General features: G+C 36.9%; 1 protein-coding gene across 2 annotated transcripts in view; it reads left to right on the top strand.

Annotated features, from left to right (window-relative positions):
- The first annotated feature begins 2,754 nt into the window (after positions 1 to 2,754).
- Positions 2,755 to 11,131, top strand: part of LOC108030822 (calcium-transporting ATPase type 2C member 1) — a 36,618-nt gene continuing 28,241 nt past the window's right edge. For both annotated transcript variants that reach the window (XR_001768530.3, XM_017103936.3), the window contains exon 1: positions 2,755 to 3,280. Coding sequence is in view for 1 of the 2 variants with exons in the window: in XM_017103936.3 (XP_016959425.1) it covers positions 2,933 to 3,280 (348 nt within the window). In the remaining variant the exon portion in view is untranslated. The remainder of the gene's footprint in view (positions 3,281 to 11,131) is intronic.

Below are 11,131 nucleotides of genomic sequence, written 5' to 3'. Positions count from 1 at the left end.
CCTAAATTTCGAATAAATTTTTATAAAAAAAAAATTTTTTTCGACCATATCATATAGCCGAGATAAGAACAATCGGAAAATTGGTGGGAAAATAATATAAAACAAAAACAAGAAAGGAAGTTATCTTCGGCAAGCCGAAGTTTTTATACCCTTGCAGTTATAAGAAATAATGAACTTTAGTAACACCATGTGAAATTTGTAAGGATTTTTGCTGGCTTCAGTGATATTATATTATTATTATATTCCCAAACCTATAATTTGTTTCTTATTATTTTCCAACCAATTTTTCGATCGTTCCTATGACAGCTATATGATATAGTCTTCCGATTTTGATAAAATTTAATTCAAAATTAAGAAATATTTTAAAAATGTTAATCCAAGCTTAGAAGGTTATATGTTAAAAAACACCGAAGATATAATTTTTTTATATTATTTTTCAACTAATTTTCCGATCGCTTCTATGGCGGCTATGTATATGATACAGTCGTCCGATTTTGATAAAATTTAATTCGAAATTCAGAAATAGTATACACCTACAATAGAAAGAAGACTTTTGGGAAAGTTTCAGCCAGATAGCTTTAAAGCTGAGATACTAGTTTGTGTAGAAACGACGGACAGACGGACATGGCTAGATCGACTCGACTAGTGACGCTGATCAAGACTATATATACTTTACTGGGTCGAAAACGTCTCCTTCACTGCGTTGCAAACGTCTGTCTGAAATCATTATACCCTCTGCAAGGGTATAAATATAGCTTCGGTGTTTTTTGACACAAAGCTGTCATTTTTTTAATATCAATGAAGCCACAAAAATCAGTAAAAACTGAACACGGTGTTACTAACATTGAATCGATCTTGTAACTGCAAGGGTATACGAGAAACAACAACTCGCGCCACTTTAGTGCTACGCATGTAAACAACTTCTAGCTGGGAACTTTTTACTCAGCTTTCCCACCAAGCCCAGAGTTCTTAATTATCTTCCCCACTCCAATGAATTGATTATTAGGTTCCAATTGTGCCGCGATCTTTCTAACTAAGCCGAGTCATCGAGCGCGGCTCTCTTGAGTCCATTTCTTATCCAATATCCAAGTCCATAGATTCTCTTAAACCGAGGATTGCTTGTCAGATAATCGGCCCTTACCGAGTAAGTCCGTTTTTAGATCCGAGCAGTTCGATTAGTTCGATGATGAGAAAGTATTGTGAACTTTTGAATAAAAAGGTTAAATAAAGAGTAAGGAATACAATTTTTTTTCATTTATTTTTTATATTGAATGTATAATATCTGAAGAATATTGTGTCAAAATTTGAAGTCAGTTAAAGCAAAATTTTCAAAGTTTAGTATTTTTTTATTTGCCGAATTTTCGTTTTACACATGATTTTTTTGTGTTTAAAACTTTAAAACGTTTTTCCCACTACTATCGTTTTTAAAAGTCGGTGCCCATCATAACTTTAAAACAAGGAAAAACGCTATAGTCGAGTGCCCCGACTATCAGATACCCGTTTCTTAGCTTAAGGGAGCAAAAGAATATATAAGCAGTAAAGCTATATCTTAGGGCGCAACCTACCGGCCTTGTCACGCGTGGCGTGCGTCGATAGGTATTTATAAGACAAACACATTTCAGTTAAAATTTTGTTTCCATAATAAAAACTGTAGGCGCTACAGATTTTCGCGATTTTTGGGCGTTAGAGTGGGAGTGGCACCCCCCCAAAACAAACTTGCGCTGCTTGTATTGTATGCGCTGCGTAGGAAGCCCAGGAATCTGCATGCCAAGTATGAATATTCTAGCTTTTATAGTTTTCAAGATCTTAGCGTTCATACGGACGAACGGACAGAGGGACATGGCTAGATCGACTAGGCTAGTGATCCTGATCTAGAATATATATACTTCCTTTTACCTGTTACATGCGTTCCGACGAATCGAGTATACCCTTTTACTCTACGAGTAAATACTGCACCGATCTTTTTGAACTTTTAAACACCATTTCTGAACATATTTTACAAAATATCGCTATCGAGTTATTTTTCATAATTTTAATTTTACAATGTCAAATTAGCCGATTTTATCCCTAAAAAGTTGTATTTTTCAGTTCAAAGTCTTCAAAAAAATTCAAAAATTGGAAATAAAAAAATAACTTGACCGCATTGCCTTAGGCTAACTATTATCTAACGAATGAACTTGAATTTTTGGATTTTAGATGATCCAGCGCCGAGATTCAACTTTCTTTCGAGACAAGTCTGGACAATTGCTACCATTGCCCGGACAATTACTACCATTGCCATATTTTTGAATAAAGTATTTCTTTGCAAAAATTGTATAAGACATCTTTCGAATGTCATACTTTAATGTATCATTCGTTGAATTTTATCTGTGTCGTCAGTAAAAAATCACAAAAACATTGAATTTTTGTATGGTTTGACCCATTTATGATTGATGAATTTTGTTATGCTGTTGCACTTTCATCTTTTCAGCCATTCAACAGTTTAGGGAATACACAAAAGGTGATCGAGAACCTGAATTTAATGAACATCTCCATTTGCTTCCATATCTACACCATGTGTAAAAATATGATGTATGATGTAGAAACCTTTTTGAGAGAATTCCGTACCTTACAGTTAAACATGTCCTCGGGCTTTGACCTAACAAAGTGGTATTTTAAAGGATACAAATTTAGTACGTTTGTGGGGTTGGTATGTTTCTTCGACCCAGTTGTGGCCACACTGGAAGCAGCATGCAAACGTGTTGGACGTGAACATACGTGCACTCCGATTCGAAAGCCCGACGATGTGCTACCCTCCGGGCCGTTGTTGACGCGGTTAATCGAGGCGGAAAAATCGATTGTGTTCGTGTGATTATTTTTGTTTTGGTTGCGGCCTCTCGCCCCCGTAATCACCGCGCGGCCTCGGCCACATGACTCATGCCAGGCAGCAACAATGAAAAACCACAATAAGTACGCCAAGTTACCCCAAGACCTCGATCTGAGTTTCCGCAGTGATTTGGACCTGCTGCCGGACACAGCGGCCGACATCGACGTTGATCTGGACGCGGATGTGGCCGCTCTCGGTGTGAACGTGCCCGCGTCTCTGGGCCTCGACGAGGACTACGACGAGGAGGTAATCGTCGCCTCAGGCGGAGGAGGTCTTCGACTAGCCCCCACGGCGGCGGAGGCAGCGGAGGCCCGCAAGCAGCCGCAGCAGCGCCGGCAGCGGAAGAACCAGCTGGAGCAGGAAATCACGGCCAAAGGCAAAATCTGCGGCCTGGGCAGCGACAGCGTCATCGAGGTGAGTGCTACTGCACATGCGAAGGGTAGAGGCTTATATGGAATACTTTGTACCAACCCTTATGGAGGGACCCGTTCCTTCGGCGCCTGCAACTTGTGGCTGGTGGGGATTGCTAGACCCAAAACCTTCTGTGAGGCCCAAAGCACAACAAAGCAAAACAAAGAGCGGAAAAATCGATAAGCGACAAAGAAGTATTTTGCCCTTTGAGGCAGCCCCCCGGTGCCGCTTGCGCGGGTTTTCCCTATCGAATCCCTGTTGACTTTTAATCGTCGTGTGGGAATGGGCACGTAAAATGGCTTCGCAGGTGGGGAGGTAGGAGCGGTAGCAAGCTGATTTTCTCAGCGGAAGTGGTCTATGATGCTAATGCGCTCTGATATTAATGGAATTTGTGTTGACACAGTCGTGCTCGCTCTAAGGAGATAAGCCGAAGTGTTCCCAACAGGCCCTGTCATCAATTTTCCGTACTCTAGATTACGTCCCAAGTAGGACGGTGTCCTATATACCTCGAGAAGGCCACGGAAAATCAATTGCAAAATCTATAACTTTGCCCCCGCAACTAGTTAATAATTCAACTTGGCTTGGGGGCTGCCTGGTGTGCCCACGCTCTTTGAAATCAATAATGTGTCAGACCCGTGTCAATCATAGCTCATTGACGATAAAAAATAGTTAATTGCGTCGCGATGTACTATGTACTTTTTTCAATCACCTCACATTGGGGTAAGTAACCACAACATTAAGGAATATTTCAAACGTATGATTTTTAAAATCAAATTTTAATTGCTTGAAAATAAATAAAATTCTGTTTCCAAGCTGTCTTTTCAGGATCAATTAGCATATCTAGCTAAAGGATGCAATTGTTTCGAAACGTGGCTTGATGCAAATTATTAGCAACAAGTTATTGCTACAGTACGTTTAAAATGTATTGCTTAACATGGCCTGGAAGTGGTGTCACTTCTGTCACGAGAGGCTTTTTACTTGGGACTTAATGCAAGAAACTTGAACAACTGCGGTACATTCGAGGTTTTTTTTCTGGTGGTGGTCCTACGCTCTCGTTCCGCACCCAATTAAAGCATACTCTTACTGCTAAGTCTCATGCTCCTCATTATGGTGTGCTTGAAGGTGCTCAAGTCAGTGCAATCTAACCTAGATTCATCCACTTCTACAACACATATACGCCTTGTGGGTTGCGATAAGTTCTAGTTTGAGGCCAAGTTGTAAGCCTCGTTTTCCTTTTTTGTTGAAAACACACACCTGCACAAGAACCTAAACGAGCATCGAGAACGTCATCAAGTACTCAATCGAACAAGAGTAGTAACCCAGCATTTTAAAGGATTTTAATAATCGCTGAATCGAAATCGTGTTTCTGTAAGCTACTTTTTAGTCAAAGAACGGGATATGGTGCAGGGAACATTTGTGTAATACATGAGATTTTAAAATAACCATCCAGCTAATAACTAAATGGAGACATAGATACTTTACAAAGTGTAGAACTTGGACTGCTATGAAGAAAGGGAAAAGATCCCTTAAATGTAAAGGCTTGAAGGGTAAGTAATAAGTACTGGGCTACTTATCACAATGAATGGCAGTCCATCGGATTTTAACAAATGTATCGTTCGACGCGTGTTCTAAATAACAGTGAAACTATGTAGTTTAAAAGACGGGGGAATTTTCACTTTCACCGTTTTTAACCACAAACAAATTGATATTTCTAAAGTCTTGAAATTCAATCTTCTTAGTTTTTACGGTACCTTTCGATTTGTGTATCACTTGTTTCCATCATAGCAGATTTTCAATTTTGCGGCTATATATAGTAGTTGCCTTGGCCCACTCTCTGGTGCTCCTCGTCACTACGTGTACTGGGAAATCCACGTGTTATATTATATTAAAACAAGAAAGGAAGTTAACTTCGGCAAGCCGAAGTTTGTATACCCTTGCAGCTATAAAAAATAATCAATCATTTTATTAAATAGTTTTCGAAATTCTTAAAAGTATAAAAATGTATATTCCCAATATTATAAAATAATATGTCAAAAAGCCCCAAACCTATAATTTGCTTCACATTATTTCCCACCATTTATCCGATCGTTGCTATGACAGCTATATGATATAGTCGTCCGATTTTAATAAAATTTAATTCGAAATTCAGAACTAATTTAAAAATGTATAGGTATATGTTAAAAACACGAAGAATATAATTTTTTCCCCGATAGTTCCTATGGGAACTATAAGATATAGTTGTCCAATCCGGCTGGTTCCGACTTATATACTACCTGCAATAGAAAGAAAACTTTTGCAAAAGTTTCAGCCCGATAGCTTTAAAACTGACAGACTAGTTTGCATAGAAACGGACGGACAGACGGACATGGCTAGATCGACTCGTCTTGTGACGCTGATCCAGAATATATAACTTTATGGGGTCGGAAACGTCTCCTTCACTGCGTTGCAAATTGAAATCATTATACCCTCTGCAAGGGTATAAAAAATTAAATTCAAAATTCAAAACTAATTAAAAAAGGTAATTTTCAAGCATATGAGGTTATTTGTTAAAAAAACAAAGATATAATTTTTATAAAATGTTTAATTTTTCCATTATTTCTTTGGAAGCTATAAGATATAGTTGTCCGATCCGGCTGTTTCCCATTTATTTACTACCTGCAAACGAAAGAAGACTTTTGGAAAAGTTTCAGCTCGATAGCTTTAAAACTGAGAGACTACAAAGAGAGAAAAACCAAGAACATTGTGCATTGATTTAAGAACATTCGTTCTTAAAAATCGTGAAAGCACAAATGTTCTTATTTTGAGCTGAATGTTCTTAATTCTAGAACGAAATGGTAGGAACTAAAAATGTGCAATGAGTTGATTTTGCTCCGTTTTCAAGTTGTTTTTGGTTTGAGTTTAATCGGATCAATATGATAACATTTTGATATTGATTTTATCTGACTTTGGGATCAAAAGAAGAACATTTTAGACTTGTTTTAAAAGGAAACAAGAAAGGAAGTTAGCTTCGGCAAGCCGAAGTTTGTATACCCTTGCAGTTATAGAAATAAACAACTTTAGTAAAAAATTGTTTCATATTATTTTCCCACTAATTTCCCGATTGTTCTTATGACAGCTATATGATATAGTCTTCCGATTTTGATAAAATTTAATTCGAAATTTGGAGCTAATTAAAAATGTTATTTCCAAGCTTAGAAGGTTATATGTTAAAAAACACCGAAGATATAATTTTTTTATATTATTTTACCACTAATTTTCCGATCGTTTCTATGGCAGCTATATGATATAGTCGTCCGAAAAATTGCTATTTCCAAGCTACTGCTGTTTCCGTTTCTACGCAAACTAGTCTCCCAGTTTTAAAGCTATCGGGCTGAAACTTTCCCAAAAGTCTTCTTTCTATTGCAGGTAGTATATAGGTGGAACCAGCCGGATCGGAAATATCGGAGAAAAAATTAAAAAAAAAATTATATCTTTCCTGTTTTTTAACATAAACCTTTGTTAGCTTGGATATAACATTTTTAAATTAATTTTGAATTTCGAATTAAATTTTATCAAAATCGGACGACTATATCATATAGCTCCCATAGGAACAATAGGAAAATTAGTGGTAAAATAATATTGAAAAATTATATCTTCGGTGTTTTCTAACTTATAATCTCCTACGCTTGGAAATAACATTTTTTATTTGGTTTTGAATTTCGAATTAAATTTTATCAAAATCGGACGATTATATCATATAGCTGTCATAGAAACGATAGGATAATTGGTGGGAAATAATGTGAAACAAATTATAGCTTTGGGGCTTTTTAACATATTATCTTATAATATTGGGTATATAAATTCAGAAAGAATAAGGTTCGATTTGTCGGCTTTGCAGAAAATGCCATATATATTTACAGTGTATTAAATCGTGGGAGTGGCATCTACTAAAGTACTTCTCTAAAAAAAGAGTGGTATAGGTGGAGGTGACTGGTCCTTTGTACATCATAGGCGTCTCCTCTGACCTAGCAGGAGCATTGAAGCATCTCTCTGACATGCAAATTTATGCATGTTTAGCACGACCAAGAAAATGTATCATCCATCCCGTTACAAAGAAATAGATGCAAACCCAATTCCGTTTTCCTCAAAGTTTCAGAACAAATGGAAGCTGGCACGATGACGGGCAGCATTAAAGAGCATTTATTAAAATAATAAAACACAAACTGCAATATTATGCATTGCCGTTCCTCCGAGCGCGCCATGACGGAGCGATACAGAAAGGGTGAGGACGGAAGCCAGGAAGTATGCGTTGCATTTGCATGGGACGACAATGTGTAAAGTTTCGAGCCCCGACCGAACACATTTTAGAACTATCGAGCCAAAGCTGCTGTAGTTTCATTCCTTGGACTTGGATATTCTTTTCATTTTTCCCTATTCGGGCGTGGAACTCAAAATTTTTTGCCATAAATTCTTATAAATACGACATATTTGCTAGCGCTAAAATGCGAATTTTATTCGTTGCTAGCAATTATGTAACCCTAATAAACGACCAGCGCAGTTACTTCACATAGTTAACAGCGAAATGCTTTTAGGAGCTTCGTTTGTTTGGTATACTCGTATTTCCAACTTTGAGAACAATTATTGTGACCCACGCCGCAGGCCAGGCATCACAATTGGTATCCTATTAATTTATGTTTGATTATTGCATTTGACATAATTGCACCCTACTCAACATTCCCACATTGATTTTTCGAACTTAAAAATTAAAAATATTTGGTAATTTCAATTCAAATATTTTATTATATCTGTTAGATTATTTATATTTATATTTTCAACAAAAAAACTGAACTTGTCGTTCATCATTTTCATATCAATTTTGTTAATATAAATATTATATTTTTCCTAAAAAAATTATATTTTTGTGTGTATATTTTATTATTTGTTTTTATTATTTATGATTGCAATGATTCGTTGGTACTTGGACGAAAATGTCCATTAAAACTTACATTTTATTGCCCTAAGATAAGGTATTGCTTTCCCGAATGCATGCGAAATACCCAACATAAAACTGCGGGCGGTACACACACACATCAAAAACCCAAATGCTTTTAAATTTTGTTTTGATTTTACCGCAAAGTAAAAATCACCTCCACTGAATATTAAAACAAGTGGATTTAATTTTACAATAAAAACTCTCCTTGTTCTCGAATTTTAAAAAATGCTCACATGTTTACACACAGTTATTTAAGGTGTATAATTGTATACCTTTCGAACTAAAGTCGAAATGACGATAGCTTTACTTTTGATATTTTATTATATCATTTTGAGATGATTTCATGCTCGGCGAGCTAAGGTTCTCGTTCTACATCTCTGAGCAGAGAAAACCTGAAACATTTAAATTTTTTTATTTACCCACAACAATGTTTTGAGCTCCACAAAGTTTACAAATTGCATTAATTGCGTGCAAAATTCCAAAAAGCGTAAAGAGTGCAAAGCCACTAAATGGCTTCCATCCGTCAGCCCCCTCCCCTCTCTGCTTCTTTCTTGTCGTCGCTCAAAGCTCGAACAAAAATGGCCACGAGGGTCCTTGGGTGGAGCGGCATCCGGCTAAAAGGCGTTCTCAGGAAAATGTTATTGAATCAAGGCTACCAAGCGAAGCATTGAGATGAAAGGTTAGGAAACAGCCCGCAGAATGCGTTGTCTCGGTCTTCGTGAGGCATCATTACTTTTACAAAATAAGCGAAAAGGGCTCAAAAGCTGATACAAATATTTTGGACTTTTAAATACTTCAAGCCACATATATATAGTCGATGGTAATTGTAACCTATTTTATCTCTTAGTAAAAGAGAGGATGCACATTATCTGTTAATTAACGCAGAAAGAAAGAAAGTATGGTTGCGTTAACCGTTAGTTTATTTAGTAATCTTCTTCGGTTACCAAATTTACGCAACCTTCAGCGCGAAATAAAATCGAGTCTAAGTTTAAGTGTTTTATTTTGTCTGCACTTCGAAGTATTTCTTTTAAGACTGACTTTTAAAACCGAGATGAGCTTTTTTGGCTATTTGGCTATTTTCGTTATTAGCTGTCTTGCAACTAGATATGAAAATATCGCATACAAGTATTAATAGAATATATATATTACTATATGTATGCATTTCAGACTCCCTTAAACAAGAGAGGATTTGGCCCCACCTGAAGTAATCTACAGGAACTCAGTCGAAGCTATGAGAAAGGGCTCATCCTCCAGTGTCAATTTAAAGGCCAGAGCCTGGAGCACATGTTGAAACGAGGGAATGAAGATGTGTCGGCAACCTTAGAAAAAAAGTCCTAGGGTATTTCCCTTCCTCAGTTGAAATATGCAGCATTTATTTTGTGTAACATTCCAGAGTTGGTTTTTATTGTAGAGTAAAAGAGTATACTAGGTTTGTCGGAAAGTATGTATATATATTATGTATATATATTACCCACATACATGACAAAAATTGTTGAAGTAGGAAGATGCTGCAAATCAGCCATTTTCACTAATATAGCATTATAATGTTTTATGCGGGGTAGCGCTAAGTGCCGCAAGTATGCGCCGTATCCATATCTCCATCCCTCTCGCAATTTTCCCTGCTGAGTAACGGATATCAAATAGTCGATAAATAAAATATGTAGGGTTTTCCTGGAATTGGAATTTTATATTTTAAGATATTTTTGTCTGAATTAGTGTAGGGTAGAGTGGTCCGAAACCGACCGCCTAATTGTAATCAGCTGAAAAATTGTTTAAAAATATTTTTTTCCTTTGGTATACATGTGGATGCTTTAAAGGAAACCGTTACCTACATTTTGAGCCGCTAAACATATTTTTCGGATCGTAACTGTTGAAGGTGACGTGGCCGTTATGAAATTGAGCAATTCGGTCGTATTAGAAAAGCATGGTCCGAAACCGAACCCTCCCCCCCCCCCCCCATGGTCCCATTCTGACCATCTATTTCTTACGAAAGAAAAAAAGGAAATTATTACTTTAAATGCATTTTTCATGTTTGAAGTGAAACACAGCAGTTGTAGAATAATTTTATATTCATATTTTGTACTTTATTTTTAAATGAACCTATTTATTAATTATATTAGGTTTTTTCAGAGAAATGTTGAACAAAAAAGAATATATAAAATGAAAGTAAGGAAAAGCATTAATGACAATGTTGCACTCGAAGAAATTCTTTGTTGAACACCTACAGTACAAAAATGATGAAAAAATTTCATTTTTGAACAAGTAAAAATAATGAAATTTATCTGATCCAACAAAAGTACCGTAGTGTAGCCTTTTTCTGTTATCTAAACGTTGTCGACATCTACTTCTGTCGGCTTTTCCACTCCATCTCCTACAGGAACTATGGCATTATTTCTCCGGTGATGAAGTAATGTCGAGCGTGGAATTTTGAATTCTCGTGCAACTGCATGAAGCGATGTGCAGGAAGGCCACGAATATGCATTCCTTATCCCAACATCCTGGCTCTTATAATTTACAAGATCTCAGCGTCCAAATAAAATAATAAAATAATCGGTTTGAAAAAAATAATAATTAAAACAAGGAAGAACTCTAGAGTCGAGTGCCTCGACTATCAGATACCCGTTACTCAGCTTAAGGGAGAAAAGGGAAATGGAGATATATAAGCACCACATTCCTGCTATTTTAGTGGCGCTACTGATTTTCGAGGATTGTTGGCCTTAGAGTGGGTGTGGCACCCCGCTTAAAACCAACTTGCGCTGCGCAGAAAGCCCGCGAATCTGCATGCTAAGTCGGACTGTTCTAGCTATTATAGTTTTCGAGATCTCAGCGTTCATACGGACAGACAGGCAGAAGGGCATGGCTAGATCGACTCAGGATCTCTA

Source organism: Drosophila biarmipes, chromosome 3L (genome assembly GCF_025231255.1).
Source record: "Drosophila biarmipes strain raj3 chromosome 3L, RU_DBia_V1.1, whole genome shotgun sequence".
Lineage (NCBI taxonomy): Eukaryota > Metazoa > Arthropoda > Insecta > Diptera > Drosophilidae > Drosophila > Drosophila biarmipes.
Note: the sequence above shows the minus strand (reverse complement) of the source record. Positions and strands in the feature narration are given on the sequence as shown.